Source organism: Populus alba, chromosome 1 (assembly GCF_005239225.2).
Source record: "Populus alba chromosome 1, ASM523922v2, whole genome shotgun sequence".
In the NCBI taxonomy this organism is placed as follows: domain Eukaryota; kingdom Viridiplantae; phylum Streptophyta; class Magnoliopsida; order Malpighiales; family Salicaceae; genus Populus; species Populus alba.
In genome coordinates, this window is record NC_133284.1 from 50387557 (window position 1) to 50404046 (window position 16490).

Below are 16490 nucleotides of genomic sequence, written 5' to 3' on the forward strand. Positions count from 1 at the left end.
CATGCTTTTAATATTTTTTTATATTTTAAAAAATTTATCCAATGAATAACAGTTCAATAAACTAGTAGAAGTTGGATCAAAGGATTTCTGGGACACTTCCAAGATGTTTAGTTATCAGAGGGTTAATTTTAGTTCCCGTCTTTTGATGCAGTGCTTAATTTCTGTTTTTTTTTTTTTTTTTTTTTTCCAGATTGGTGATATCTTTCTGGTTGTTGCTGGTTGTAGATTTCCTCCTTCATCCACCCTAATGACGGCTACTCATATCAAAGGATTTGCGAACTAACTTCATGTTTTTTTTTTTAAAGTTCGAAATTCAACGATCAAGTTAAAATTAACATTTTTAAAAAGATATGCTTCTTTAATAAAATTAATTAATATAAATTGATGCAATAATTCAATAACCGATGAATTCAAAGTGTGTTTATGAGTTTGATAGTGTTTGATTTTCAAAATATTTTTTGTTTGAAAATACATCAAATAATATATATTTTTTTAAAATAATTTTTGACATCAAAATAATAAAAAACATATCAAAAAAATATTAATTTAAAATAAATAAATAAAATTTAATTTTTTAAAAAAATACTTGTAAAATATCTAAGTAATCATTCAAATTATTTTATTTTCTTAAAAGAAAAAAAAAGTCGCGTGCGAGAGAACCTTTGTTATTAATATCACATGCAAACTTCTTAAAACATTATTGTAATCATTATTGACCATTATATTATTGTCCTCGTGAAAATGACATCTTCTGACCATTATTAGAAGAACAGGAGAATGTTTTGAAAAGCCGGGACAGAGTGAAAAACCATAAAAAAAAAAAATAAAAAAAAAACCCTCGGTGCAGGTCTTTGATTTCACACACGAGAGTTACTGAACAACAACCTTGTTGGTTACTATATCTATTGGTTGTAAGGAGGAGATAAGGTTGAACAAGTGGCGACAATCTATTGGCTTTTCGGACTACCTTATCTCCATGTCACAGGTCCTTTCTCTTAATTTTTTTCTAAATTTGAACTGTGATTTGTAATTGTAATTCCCAGCATAGCGCATATGCGAGGGTAATCCCAACAACTCATGAGAAAAACAACACCCTATTAAATCAAATAATAAAAAAAAACAATTTGAAGCATCGAAGGGAGAAATAGAAAAAAATGGAAGGACTGAAATGAAATAAAACCTTGTTGGATGCTATCAATAGCCTTGTTCTTTTAGCTTTCTGTATAATGTAATGGGCAGGTCTTATTACTTGAGTCTGTGATGCAAGAGATAGTCATTGCAGATTTTAGTTGCCTAAGTTTGATCCTTTGTGGAGTTCCTTGCAAGTCTCTTTTTTTTTCTCCTTATTCATAATTTAAAAAAAAAAAAAAAACATTGACCGATCATAGCTTTAGATTAATTATTTGTGTTATTGGAAGCGATGAGGAGCTAGTATCATTCGTGCAGGTGTCAAAGTGATCATCATCAGCCTTCCATTCCTTTCTCTCTTTGCTAGGTGAGCACTTGTGCATATTATTCTTAATTTTATTTGTTTGTCATTATCTTTATATTATGCTTTTTTTTCTTAATTATTTCATAAAATTGCATTTTTATGGGAATTGCTGCTTTAAACTCGTAAGTGTAAACTATTTTGTTTCAATGTATTCGTTAGATCGGTGGTATGCTATCTTTCACTAATGAAATTCTGTTTGTTGGTTTTGAGAAGGAAAAAAAAGTATTTCTATCTTTGTTTTATGGAAAAAGCACATAGATCTATGAACTATATATATATATATATATATATATAAAAAGAAAGGATAGATATTCCCATTACTTAACAATCGAGGAAATGAGTGTTTAAAATTAAGATAATAAAATTGAAACCAAATCAGCTTCATTAGATAAAGCTGTTGTGTAAATAAGTGTGTAAATAAGCATAGATAGATAAAAATAATTAAATAATTTGTTGTGTTCGTTCCATTAATTATACTTCCTTGCAAGTCTTTTTTTCTCCTTATTCATATTTAAAAAAAAAAAAAATTGACCGATCATAGCTTTAGATTAATTAAATGTGTTATTGGAAGCGATGAGGAGCTAGTATCATTCGTGCAGGTGTCAAAGTGATCATCATCAACCTTCCATACAGAGACTGGTGGAAAATGGCTATCGAAAGTGTTGGTGGATCCGTTGTATCCAAGATAGCAGAGCTCTTGGTGGAACCAGCGATAAGGCAGTTCCGTTACATGTTCTACTTCAACAATTTTGTTCAAGAATTCAATGAACAAAAGAAGAAACTGACTTTGACACTAGATCGTCTACAAAATGATGTCAAAGTTGCTGAAAGGAATGCTGAAGAAATTTACAAAGATGTCAGTAAATGGCTGGAAGATGCAAACAACGAAATTGAAGGTGTGAATCCTTTGGAAAATGAAATAGGAAAAAATGACAGTTGCTTTACTTGGTGTCCAAATTGGATGCGACAATTCAAGTTAAGCAAGGCACTGGCAAAGAAGACAGCGACTTTGAGAAAACTTGAAGAAAATAGCAGAAAGTTTCCAAAAGTGTCCCACAAAGCACCTCTTCAAGAGATAAAATTTCTTCCATCAAAGGGATTCATGCTCTCAAAATCGTCAGAAGAAGCTTTCGAACAGATTATGAAAGCTCTCAAAGATGACAAGGTCAATATGATCAGACTGTACGGCATGGGAGGGGTGGGTAAAACCACCCTGGTGAAAGAAGTAGCCAGGAGGGCCAAAGAGTTGCAGTTGTTTGATGAAGTTTTGATGGCTACGGTGTCCCAGAATCCAAATGTCTCAGACATCCAGGATCAAATGGCAGATAGTTTAGATCTGAAATTTGTCAAGGAGAGTAAAGGAGGGAGAGCAAATGAACTATGGCAGAGACTGCAGGGAAAGAAGATGCTTATAGTCCTGGATGATGTTTGGAAAGATATTGACTTGCAAGAGATAGGGATCCCATTTGGTGATGCTCACAGGGGTTGTAAAATTCTTCTAACAACACGTAATCAAGAACTATGTTCTTATTTGGCGTGCCAGCAAAAAGTGTTGTTAAGTCCCTTAACTGAAATTGAAGCTTGGGCTTTATTCAAAAGCAACGCAGGTTTAAGTGATGAGGACTCTGACTTGAACAGAGTGGCAAAGGAGGTTGCGAGAAAATGCCAAGGATTGCCTTTAGCACTTGCGGCAGTAGGAAGGGCTCTAAAAGGTCAATCTAAAAATGAGTGGAAATTAGCATCTAAAAATCTCAAAAAATCTCAATCTCGGCACATGGAAAACGTTGATGACCGAAGTAATCCATATGCATGTCTTAAATTGAGCTATGATTATTTGAAGCACGATGAAACCAAGTTCTGTTTCTTGCTATGCTGTTTATTTCCAGAAGATTACAGCATTCCAATTGAGGACTTGACGAGATACGCAGTTGGCTATGGGTTACATAAAGATGCGGAGTCCATTGAAGATGCAAGGGAACAAGTTTATGCGGAGATGAAAGCCCTCAAAGATAGGTGTATGCTGTTGGGCACTGAAAGTGAAGAAAATGTGAAAATGCATGACTTGTTTCGTGAAGTTGCTATTGAAATAGCAACTAAAGAATATGGATTCATGGTAAGTGCTGGCAATGGGTGGAAGAGTGTAAATAATAGTGTTACAACAATTTCGTTAATGGGCAATAAACTAGCAGAACTTCCTGAAGGATTGGTGTGTCCACAGCTCAAAGTTCTTTTTTTAGAACTGGATCGTGGTTTGAATGTTCCAGAGAGGTTTTTTGAAGGGATGAAAGCGATAGAAGTTTTGTCTCTTAATGGAGGGTGTTTGTCATTGCAATCACTTCAATTCTCAACGAACCTTCAGTCGTTGCTGTTGAGATGGTGTAAATGTAAGGACCTCATTTGGTTGAGAAAGCTGCAAAGACTTGAGATTCTTGGTTTCATGTGGTGCTTCTTCGTTGAAGAATTACCTGATGAAATTGGGACGCTCAAGGAGTTAAGGTTGTTGGATTTGACAGGTTGTCTAAATCTAAGAAGGATTCCTGTGAATTTGATAGGTAGGTTGAAGAAGTTAGAAGAACTGTTGATTGGGGATCGGAGCTTCAAGGGATGGGATGTTGTTGGATGTGACAGCACAGAAGGAATGAGTGCAAGGCTAACAGAACTAAATTCTCTGTCTCATTTAGCTGTATTATCATTGAAGATACCGAAGGTTGAATGCATTCCCAGAGATTTTGTTTTTCCCAGCTTGCTCAAATATGATATAGTGTTAGGGGATGCGTATTCAGGAGGAGTATACCCAACCTCGACAAGATTAAATTTGGGTGATATCAGCGCCGCATCCTTAAATGCAAAGACATTTGAGCAGTTGTTTCCTACTGTGTCTCAAATTGGTTTTAGGAAAATTGAGGGTTTAGAAAATCAGATGACCACCCATAGCCATGGGTCGCAAAAGGACTTCTTTCAAAGATTAGAACATGTACAAGTGAGAGAATGTGGGGATATTCGCATTCTGTTTCCAGCAAAATGGCGGCAAGCTTTGAAAAATCTAAGGAGAGTGGAAATTAATAGATGCGATTCATTGGAAGAAGTATTTGAATTGGATGAGGAGAAAGAGCTGCTGTCATCTTTAACAAGGTTACGGTTGTCATCTTTACCTGAGCTCATATGTATATGGAAGGGGGCCACCAGACATGTCAGCCTCCACAGTCTTGCTCATCTGGAGTTGTCATATCTTGACAAATTGACATTTATCTTCACACCGTCCCTCGCTCAAAGTCTTATTCATCTGGAAACACTAAAGATAGGTCATTGCCGTGGATTGAAGCGTCTTATCAGAGAGAAGGATGACGAAGGGGAAATAATTCCAGAGTCTCTTGGCTTCCCCAAATTAAAAACTCTCTCTATAACTACCTGTTTTAAACTGGAATATGTCTTCCCTGTCTCCGTGTCTCTAAGTCTTCAGAACCTGGAAGAGATGGAGATTCATGAAGCTAACAATTTAAAGCTAGTATTTTACAGTGGAGAAGGAGATGGCATCATCGTCAAGTCTAAAATTAAAGATGGCATCATCGACTTCCCTCAGCTAAGAAAATTGTCTCTTTCAAAGTGCAGTTTTTTTGGTCCAAAGGATTTTGCTGCCCAATTGCCTTCTTTGCAAGAGTTAATCATTAATGGCCTCGAAGAAGGGGGTAATTTGTTGGCACAGCTTCAAGTATGTCCTTTATATTTCTCCATTTTTTTTTCTTTTCTAATTTAAATTGTCAACTTCAAGACATTGTGATAATTTGTTCTATCTTCCTCCAAATTTCTAAAACTAAAGTAATTGATAAGTTCTTTAACCATCCACTGAATTTAATTGATGATTTTAAATTGGCTTAGGAAGTTAGGCATCAATTACTATAATGTAATTTCTTATTTCTTCCTTAATATTTCTAAAACTAAAGTAATGGATAAATGGTAGCAAATCCTTTAGCCATCCACTGAATTTAAAAGGAGTGAAATTGACGCTCTTCTGCCAATTATTGGAAAGTATTTGGACAGGACGATAAATCTCTGTCTGAGAATATTGAGATTTTTGTTTCAGTGCTGCAACTTATGATGTCATGGTTCAAAAAAATAATAAAAATTGGTTTTTTTTATCCAATTTTTTAAACAATTAGATTCAAAAAGTAAAAATTGAAACTTTATCTTTAAATACAATATTTTTCTCATTCAAAGAACTTCAAAAGCACCAAATTTGTATTGAGTTCGAAAAACATATTTTTTAATGTATTTTTCTTGTTTTTTTCTTACAATGTTTTCACTTTTTTATGGAAAAAATAATTTAAATGACCTAATATGTAAAATTATTAATAGTTCCAAAGTGCACAAAAATTACTAGAAAATTTTTGATGCAGGTGTTAACAAGCTTGGAAACATTAACTTTGTCCTCCGTGCTTGTGCCTGACTTGAGGTGTATATGGAAGGGTCTCATGCTGAGCCATTTGACTTCTTTGACGGTGTATAGCTGTGAGAGACTGACACGTATATTCACACATAGCATGATTGCTAGTCTACTTCAACTGCAAGTTCTAGAGATATCAAATTGTGAGGAATTGGAGCAAATTATTGCCAAGGATAATAATGATGAAAAGCATCAGATATTGTCAGAAAGTGATCTCCAATCTGCATGCTTTCCTAATTTATGTCGACTTCAGATCACAGGATGCAACAAGTTGAAGAGTCTCTTCTCAATAGCCATGGCTTCAGGTCTTAAAAAGCTCCAAATACTTGAAGTAAGAGAATCCTCTCAATTATTAGGAGTATTTGGGCAGGGTGATCATGCTTCAGTTGTCAATGTTAAGAAGGAGATGGTGCTCCCTGATCTGCAGGAGTTGTTGCTTCTACAATTACCAAGTATTTCCTGCTTTAGTCTCGGATGTTATGATTTCTTGTTCCCTCATTTGGAGAAGTTGAAGGTGGATGGATGCCCAAAGCTGATCATAGAATCTGCTACTACATCAAATGACTCAATGAGTGCTCAATCAAAGGTGCTCCTGATTTGACATGATTTCTTGCCTCGTTTAGTTTTAAAAGTGCACAATAATTACTAGGAATTACATCTAACAAATCGGTACCCTTGTTTTCTTTTGATGTAGGCGTTTATGAATTTGAAAGAAATATATATTGGAAACTTGGAAGACTTAATGCAGGTTGGAAGTTTGGTAACTAATATAAGTGGTCGACATGAACTTTCATTGGTGAGTTTGGAAAAATTACACTTGAACTTATTGCCTGACTTGAGGTGTTTATGGAAGGGTCTCGTGCCGTGCAATTTGACTACTTTGAAGGTGAATGAGTGTAAGAGACTGACACATGTATTCACAGACAACATGATTGCTAGTCTAGTTCAACTGGAATTTCTAAAGATATCAAATTGTGATGAATTGGAGCAAATCATTGCTAAGGATAATGATGATGAAAATGATCAGATATTGTCAGGGAGTGATCTCCAATCTTCATGCTTCCCCAATTTGTTTCAACTTGAGATTAGAGGATGCAACAAGTTGAAGAGTCTCTTCCCGGTAGCCATGGCTTCAGGTCTCAAAAAGCTCCAAATACTTAAAGTAAGAGAATCCTCTCAATTATTGGGAGTATTTGGGCAGGATGATCATGCTTCACCTGCCAATGTTGAGAAGGAGATGGTGCTCCCTGATCTGCAGTGGCTGACTCTATATAAATTACCAAGCATTGTCTCCTTCAGTCATGGATGTTGTGATTTCATATTCCCTCGTTTGTGGAGGTTGGAGGTGCGTCAATGTCCAAAGCTGACCACAAAATTTACTACTACATCAAATGGTTCAATGAGTGCTCAATTAGAGGTGCTGCATATTTGACATGATTTCTTGCCTCTCTTTAAGTGTTTTTATTTCTTGTTTCCCTCAATAATTAAACTTACAAGTTAAAATGCGTATGCCATGCTTGAATTGGCTTTGCAGGTATCTCAAGTAGCAGAGGGTTCCAGCACTGGTTGCTCCGTGCCAACCAGCACTGCTAGAAGGTGGACCCGAATAAGTGGGTGGGAAGAGGAAAAAGAGGAAGAGGATGGAGTCAGATGATTAGTTTGGCATTGGAATTTGAAAAACATACTAGTAATTCATTCTTGCTGTGATGTTTTGTATTAAAAAGATTGGAAAATACAATAAAGCCCTTGGAGGCTTAAAAAGAGGGTATAAATGATTGAAGGGTAGTGTGGTAATTGACCAATAGTTGATAAATATAAATAAAAAAAAATGATCTGATTTTGAGAGAAAGAGAGCTACGAGAGACAAAGGGAAAGAGGAAGAAGAAAAGAAAGGAGAGAAGGAAAGGAAGGAGAAGAGAAGTAGAGGAAATAAGTAAAAAGGTAAGATTTATGGTTTTAAGTGTATAATATGTTAAATTTCGGTTTTGATTAATTTTAGAGTTTTGAAGTTTGTATTTTGAGTTAATTGATAAATTAATTTGAAGGTTAGGAGTTGATTATTGTGGGTATTTGATTAATTAGTTGATTTTGAGAGATTGAATTGAAGGATAATGATTTTGAGTTATGATTTTGTTTAAATGGTGAAATTGTGTTAGAAATCAGGAGATAACAGTAGATGATCTGTTGAAATTCTGGGTTTGAGGTTGAAGATGACGAAAATTCAGTTTGGTCCCTCAATTTGCGGAAATTGCAGTTTAGTCCCCGAACTTTGGAAATTTTACAGATTGGTCCCTGGGGGCATAAATTGAGATTCTGAACAGAACTGAGGATGATTTAAAGGCAAAATTCCAGTATAATTAATATTTTCAGTTTGGTCCTCCAATTTGACAAATTACGATTTGACCCCTAATATTTTGATAAAATCACATTTTGGACCTTGGGGCATAATTCAAGATTCTGGACAAAGATAAGGACGAATTATGGATAAATTTCAGTATGGATATATATTTACAATTCGGTCCTTAAATTTTGGTAAAATTATGTTTTGGTCCCTGTTTTGGAAAATTGTCGTTTTAGTCCCTAAACCTAGGAGATTAAGCCCGATTTTATTTTATGCATTGGGATCTTTTGTTTGATTTGTTTTTTAGTATATTTCATATGTTTATTGTAGGTTCTCCGAACGATCCTTAATAGGATTTTCGGGTCTTTCGTCCGACATTCCTTTTAGTTCTATATTTTCCGGGTGAGTGGAATAATCTTTAATATGCATATAATATAAATAAATATGTATGTTGATTATACGATGAGTACAACTAGTAAATTTCTTGAATATTTATATATGTTGCTTTATTTTCCGAGTACTTATTTATTCTTGAATTTGCACTCGCAATCTGATAAAGTAAATTCTATTTGATATGATATATGTTTCTTTGATGATTCTGTGAATATCTATTATGCCTTGATATGGGACTTGTCAGTAACTCCATGCTAACGGAGAATAGTTAGCTTGTGTGCACATAGTATTCTGTATACCTAGCTGGTGAGAGAGGCATCAACCTGTGGCGATTGATCATCCCACAGTGGTCACCGACGGGTGTCATCTGGTCACCTTCGGGTGTCATCTGATCTCTGACATGTAATCCACTACGTTATGATAATATGTTTAGTAAGTATATGTATATGTATATCAAGATAAATCATCTTGCAAATAATATCTGAAATATATGAAATGTATATTAAATGTTATTCCCTCACTGAGTTGGTTGAACTCACCTCTCATTTTTAATATTATTTCAGGTTCTTAGTTTCTGGGACTTTGTTGAGTGTTTCCGCTTCTTCAGTTCTGGTCGGTATGCCTTGCTTGTTCGCGAGGCTTTCCTTTCAGTTTTGATTTGATGTCTTAGACGCTCTACTGTTACCTTGTTTTATTTAAGTTTGGATTTTGATAAGTAATGAGTATTATGAATTATTATTTTTGTTTTAATAATTATTTTTCGGTTTTATCAGTTTTGAATAATATGATATTTCTGAATATTATGAGCCATGCGTATTTTTGAACAAATTGTTCTTTTGATATGTCCGTTCTGAGGCTTAGCGTAGGTGAGGTGTCCTTTCGACACCGCTCCTACGTTGCCGGTCACGGATCCGGGATTCGGGTCGTGACACTTGCAAGTAAAATGGCTGCAACTATTTATCTGCTATCCTTTTTTAAATGGTTGGATTAAATCAACAAATACGATATGCCTGGATGATCTTTGTTCTTGATGTTTGCATTAGGTTGGTTGGTTACCTATTTCACGATCAACTCGACATTGGTGGGAAGTAATTCCAGTTGTTTCATTAGCTACAACAATTTGTCTTATTTCATGTATTTGTTGTGTGAACTTCCATAAATAAGGGTAATGTCATGTAATGTTGTGTGTTTAGTAATTTATTGTGCGAACCTTTTAAAAAGGGTTTTTGTTTGTTTGCCCATTTGTGTTTCTTTTCAAGTGTCTGAACCTTAAAATACCAGAGCATAATATTTACTCATTTGTGTGCTTATTGTTTAATGTGTGGATTTTTGTTCTTCTCATTTTGATGTTCTATTTCTATTATAGATTCTTTATGCGGTAAGATTATATAAAATAATAGATCAAATGGCATCAATGAAAAAGAAATCACCTTTCTATTTATTTGGGCTGTGTAAAGCTAAACTTACTAGATTAATTTTATCACGCACAACAATTAGTCCATTAAATTTGGACTATTGTTGAAAAAACATGCTAAATACAACATCATAAGCCAGGCCCACGGCCTATAACATAAATATAAACTCAAGCAACTTCTACCCAAAAAAGTGAGGAACAAGTGCCTCACGGGGATTGACCTCTAAGGGAAAAAGTTAGCACAATGGTGACCTACATAGAAGATTATTCAAGGGCTTTTATCCTTGTGGAGACATGATAAATCGGCTATAAATTACAAAATCAAAATAACCTCCAATTTTATTTTTGTCGTACATCTTTTCCTGTCAATTTATTTTGAAAACTTAATGGGCACTAGTTTTAAAAGCAAAATTTACAAAAAAAAATAATCTTCCGCTGCTCTTTTTCCTTAAGTAACATGTATAAATGATCTAAAACATCAATAAAAGGCCTCCTGAGTTGGAAATTAAGCATGGGGAGAGACATCTTGTCTTGCTCAAATAAATGTATTGTAACACTAAAAATAAAGGAAAAATGATTTATTGATCGTAGCATTGACGGTGTTAAAAGCTAGTGAATCCCATGTTAGGTTTGTACATGTATAAAGCAAAGTTATGAAACTCTGTAAATTCATGGTTCAGCTCAAGATCCAAATAATAAGTTAAATAAATTAATTTAAGTTTATATGTAGCAATTTAAAATAAAATTATTTTAAAAAAAATTAAAATAGATTTTAACAATAAATTGCTAGATCAATCAAGGTTAAATTTAGCTAAAACAATTAAAATAGATTTTAACAACAATTAGGTCAAATTTAGCTTAGAATCGGATTGAGCAGGTGTTATATTAACATTTCAAACCAAATCGTAATAGTATTCTTGATTCAACCTATACATAACAAGACTAAACCTTTTTTCGTCGGATTCGTGCAGTCCATCTATGGCGGAGACTTGGAATCTTGAACCTCTGATTCTTGGGTGGTTCTCTGTTTGTGATGCTTCGTGTTGTTAAGGGATGGTAATGGCAAGCTTACAGAGTTGCATCTCTGCGAGTATACCTTCCCTGCAGACTGCTAGAAAACCCCAATTCATCAAGCATATTATTCGACTAAGCCAAAAACAAGAACACTCTGTTCTTCTACACTAAAAAATAAAAGATTTATGTTTCGTGTCTACTGAAAAATATGTATTTAATCGAAATGATAACCAGAAGCCTAAATTCTGTACAAAAACTGTTCATCAATATGAGAGAAACTACCAAGATTGTTCCTTGGCTATAAAAAAGATTGGGGATAAAACCATATATACCTTTAAATTAAGAGGCACATCCCAAGTTTTTGTGAATTGCAATTCCAGATCCAAATCTTTGTTACTAACCTTTGAAAACCCTCCAGGCAAGTCTTTTGTGATCAAAATCTCTGAGTTGCTACTGCTGTTGGGTATCAATATATACTATATAGAAAAAGATAGATAAATAAAAAAGAAGAAAAATACTCTACTTATTAAAATTGATAAATTATTTGTCTTTTTGAAAAAAAAAACAATTTCTTCCCAATTTATTGATACAATTAATTTATTTTTTTATTTGATAATTATATATACTCACATTGATACGTAAATTAAAATCAAGTTTTGTCTTCAAATAATTTTAATAACATACACACGATTATATAGATCGTTGTTAAATGAGAAAATGATTACAAAGATTGCTCAATTTCAACTAATCTTATGTAGAGTAGTGAAAACGCATGGAGTAGCTGCCAACCGATGCACAGTTCTATAACAATCATCGTTGTACCACGTGTAATCTTTAAAAATCAATTACCATGAGAGAAGGCACATTTTTTTAAGTTTTTGCATCAATTGTTTTTAAGTGTCAATATCCATTATAAAATCACATGCATAGATATTATTAAACAATGGTTTGATAATTCTTCTACGCATAACTTTGTTTAAACTGAATTTTATTTTAAATTAATTTATAGATAAACCTGGTTAATTATAATATTTTTTTCAAAACAATATTATTTTATTAATTTTACAGATCTTAAAGTTAATAATTATATAATATAAAATTTAAAATAATAATTTTTAAAAATTTAATTTAAAATTTAAATAATTAAACTATATTCCTCGTAATTATATCTAAATTAAACTGAGAAGCTAGCTTGGCCCACACTTGGAAATGTTAAATAAATAACGATAAAATAGACTTTTCAGTACATTATATCAGTAATTTATTGGCTGTTAGTGGTGGCTCACAAGGTCTTTGGTGATGAGAGAGATGAATGAAGAAGAAGCAGAGTTCTCATTAATGGCAGGCATTCAATGCATTTTGTTCTCCTCAGTTAAAACCATGCCTTTATCAGTGGGGAGCCAGTGGGAGAATAAGTTTCACTCTCACGATATGCTCGTGCCTTGAACGCACGATTCTTTGTCTTATTTTAAAAGATCTACACGCGTGAAACACACGATTCGGTAGATAGTTGAAGGTTATTACGAAAGTGTACACATCTCTGTCATTAAAGATTGTAGTCATAGTACAGATATTTCGGGAATTTCATCATTGCCGGCATTAATGATCCCATTCACTCATGAGTTCCAGACTTGATGAGAGTTCTAACCGGTCAATAATTTAGAATATGTTGGTTAGTATAATAATGGTTATTTTTTAAATAATTTTTTATATTAAAATATATATTAATAATAATTTTTTAATTTTAAAAAATTATTTTTGATATCAATACATCAAAACGATACAAAATATATAAATTTTAATAAAAATATAATTTTAATTTTTAAATACATGATTTGCATTACATTCCTAACCACTCTCTTAATCGTCATGTTAATATTTATTGTAAGAACCTCCAAAAAAAAAAAAGGCTTTTGTTTGTTTGTCCATTTATATTTCTTTTCAAGTGTTCGAACCTTCGATTTTCGAAAGGCATAATGTTTACTCATTTGTGTGCTTATTGTTTAATGTGTGGATTCTTATTCTCCTCATTTTGATGTTCTATTTCTATTACGAATTCTTTATGTGGTTAACTTATTATTGTGCATATCGTACAATAATATGGTTTTTACATATATATATATACACACACATACATGTGAATGAGTATATATATAAATAAAATCAATTTACAAATTTATTGACAGAATATGAAATTCCAATATATAAGTAAAAGGATAAATCCTCTAGCTTTGAAAAGAATTAGTGTTTGCCTTTGAGATTGTAATTTTTTTTTTCAGCGTATATTCAATTTAATATTTTTAATAATACAAAAGAAAATAAACAAAAAATTTAATTTATAAATGTAACTATCTCAAAACAATGTTGTGAAGGAAGAAAGATTAGTAGAATAAAAATAAAATTAATAGAATTTTAAAAAGCAAAGAGTTTTTAATGTTAAAAATAATTTTTTTTATTTAATAGACCCAATTTTGTATTTTTTTTTTAAAGATAACTCTATTTTAATTATGATTCTTTAGCAATACAGTTTTTCATTCACCATAACACATATTTTTTTTTAAAATAGTTAACATGTCATATTAATGAGGAGAGGTATTTGAATTGGGTGAGGCTGATGAAGGAACTACGGAGGAGAAGGAGCTGCCACTGCTGTCATCTTTAACAGAGTTACGGCTGTACTGGTTACCTGAGCTCAAATATATATGGAAGGGGCCCACTAGATATGCTGAACTTGTGGTATCTTGACAAACTGACATTTATCTTCACACCGTCCCTGGCTCAGAGTCTTATTATTCATCTGGAAACACTACAGATAGAAGATTGTGGTGGATTGAAGCGTCTTATCAGAGTCTCTTGGATTTCTAGGATTAAAAAATCTCTATACAAGAGGTTGTGTTAAACTGGAACATGTCTTTCCTGTCTCCGAGTCTTCTGAACATGGAATAGATAACGATTAAATTTGCTGACAATTTAAAGCAAATATTTTACAATGGAGAAGGAGATGCACTCACTAGAGATGGCATCATCAACTTCCCTCGGCTAACAAAATTGATTCTTTCAAATTGCAGCTTTTTTGGCCCAAAGAATTTTGCTGCCAAATTGCCTTATTTGCAAGTGTTAACCATTAAAGGCCACAAAGAATTGGGTAATTTGTTGTCACAGCTACAAGTACGTCCTTTTTATTTCTCCTCTTATTTTTTCCTTTTAAATTTAAATTGTCAAATTCAATACATTGTGATAATTTCTTATTAATTTCTTCCTTAAGATTTCTAAAACTAAAGTAATGGATAAATGCTAGCAAATCCTTTAGCCATCCACTGAATTTAATTGATGATTTAAATTGGCTTAGGAAGTTAGACATCAATTACTGTAATGTAATTTCTTATTTCTAAAACTAAAGTAATGGATAAATGCTAGCAAATCCTTTAGCCATCTACTGAATTTAAAAGGAGTGAAATTGAGGCCTTTCCGCCAATTAATAAACAAATGTTTTTTTATCCGATTTTCTAAACAATTAGAGTCAAAAAGTAAAAATTGAAACTTTCTTTTAAATACAATATTTTCTCATTCAAAGAACTTCAAAAGCAACAAATTTTTATTGAGTTTGAAAGACATATATCTTCATTTTCTTCACCGTACAAATATATTTTTGTCTCTTATGTATTTGTTTATTCTAACTTAAAATACTAATTAACCAGTCTAACTTTTTAATTTGATTTATGATTTAAAAAAAACATTTTATTATCACAACATAGAATAAAAGTTTTTTAAAAAAAAACACTCACATGACTCCACAACATATGAACTGATTAAATGCCAACAATCCCATTAATAAATTTGTGCTACAAGTGACAAAATAAAAATAAACTCAGCAAATAATATCAGTCCTAATTAATTTTGACACACGTATGTTGTCAAGCTTTGAACTTTTCCAAATTGCATTTTTTTTTCTATTTTTTTTTCAAGTATTTTGTCCCCATTTTCATTTACTTTTGGCATTACACAAAAACATCCCTTTCAAGTTTCAAAACGACGTGCAGCTCAATCAATGCCTTCATTGCCGACCGCCTTCAAAAAATCAACTCCTTAGTTTCGTTCTTGGCTCGCGTAGAACGACATCAAGTCTTTGTTTTTTTTTTTTTTTTTTAGAAAAGAGAGATTGAAAAATAATTTTATTTTTGTGATATTTTGAATTATATTTTATTTAAAATAATATATATTTGATTAATATAAAATATTAAATATTAAAGTATCTTTATGGGATGTTAAACAAATTTTGAATAAAATATTGGGCTAAGCCTATTAGAAGTAAAAAACATAAACTTCCTCGCACCGCCTATAACTAAGCACATTGAACCTGAGATGCGAACAAGGTATATGGATCAAGGCAGCGCTTGTACCAACCCTAGAGCATGCAGTTAGGCTTTTGGGAGTCTTTTTAAGCCAATTAAATTTTGGTCTAAAGCAAATAGAATAGAAGTGATAATCTCTTCTTTTGTTCTACTGAAATTCTTGATGTTTAGGCTGGGAATAAATTTAGCTCCTCTTGTTTACCTAGAAAATTGAGGAAAAGTAGCTGAAATAATTTAAAAACCATATATACCTAGAAAATTAAGATTTTTGTCAGTTTAGTTTATTCGTTCACTTTCCCGTAGTTTCTCAGATACCAAACACTTTGTTTTTAAGAATAAAATATATTTATTTTTGGATAGTATTTGTAATAAGTGCAACCTTGTTAGATATTATTTTTCCTTAATTTTATACAATCAATTTTATATCTGTCAATTTCTAGATTCGTTTGCATATAAAAAATATTTTATATGGTTTATACTGAAATTTTAAACCTGATATTCACTTTGTTCACCGATCAAGCTGAGTTATATTTTGGGTCTATTTAAAAATGTAATTAATATTATTTTTTAAAATATTTTTTTATTTAAAAAATATATCAAAATAATATCTTTACATTTTTAAAAAATCATTTTTTACATAAATACATTAAAACAGTAAAAAAAATTAATTTGAAAAACAAATTCAAATTTTCATTAAAAATAGCTTGAATCACAGCCCAAACCCGCTTATAATACTTTTATTATAAAAACAAAAAAAATATTTTTATTGTTATCATCTTCCAATGATAGAAGTATCTAAAACTCTATACGGTAATATAGAAAATTGAAGGCTTTATGGCATCTTAACATGCCTTAAATTGGTTTTGTACATGCAGCGGTAATGTTTTCGCTTACCCATGCAGCCATTGGCCTGCATGCACCCAAAAAGAATAAAATAAAATAAAATAAAATAATTGAAATGAGAATCTCTCTTTAGCCTGCAAATGTTGATGTCGTTAGCTTACTTCATAAGTAAACCAAATTTGAAGCAAGGAATGCCTTCT

The 16490-nt window shown here is 32.3% G+C and overlaps 2 protein-coding genes across 5 annotated transcripts in view; both read left to right on the forward strand.

The window, feature by feature from the left end:
• Positions 1-989: 989 nt before the first annotated feature.
• On the forward strand, positions 990-9434 carry LOC118037825 (disease resistance protein At4g27190-like). 4 transcript variants are annotated; one of them, XR_012170658.1, is made up of 7 exons: positions 1028-1495; positions 2092-5201; positions 5887-6519; positions 6628-7350; positions 7468-7874; positions 8605-8676; positions 9231-9434. XR_012170658.1 is itself a non-coding variant. In XM_073411217.1 (6 exons), the coding sequence occupies exons 2-5, from the start codon at positions 2139-2141 to the stop codon at positions 8659-8661; spliced, it is 4476 nt and encodes a 1491-aa protein (XP_073267318.1). In that variant the 5' UTR covers positions 990-1495; positions 2092-2138; the 3' UTR covers positions 8662-8676; positions 9231-9434. The 4 variants fall into 4 exon arrangements, 2 of the variants coding, with proteins under 2 accessions (XP_073267318.1, XP_073267316.1); XM_073411217.1 differs by lacking the exon at positions 7468-7874 and having other exon boundaries at positions 990-1495; XR_012170659.1 differs by lacking the exon at positions 8605-8676.
• The window catches only part of LOC118059521 (probable disease resistance protein At1g61310), a 111577-nt gene continuing 96589 nt past the window's right edge, over positions 1503-16490 (forward strand). The window contains 1 exon segment of the mRNA XM_073411213.1: positions 1503-2085. The gene's annotated coding sequence lies outside the window, so the exon portion shown is untranslated.

Excerpts from the sequence above, each read along its gene's own strand:
- LOC118037825 (XM_073411215.1), top strand. The coding sequence starts at position 2,139 with ATGGCTATCGAAAGTGTTGGTGGATCCGTTGTATCCAAGATAGCAGAG. Across the intron at positions 6,520-6,627 it reads CAATGAGTGCTCAATCAAAG|GCGTTTATGAATTTGAAAGA; the intron begins GTGCTCCTGATT and ends CTTTTGATGTAG. Across the intron at positions 7,351-7,467 it reads CAATGAGTGCTCAATTAGAG|GTATCTCAAGTAGCAGAGGG; the intron begins GTGCTGCATATT and ends TTGGCTTTGCAG.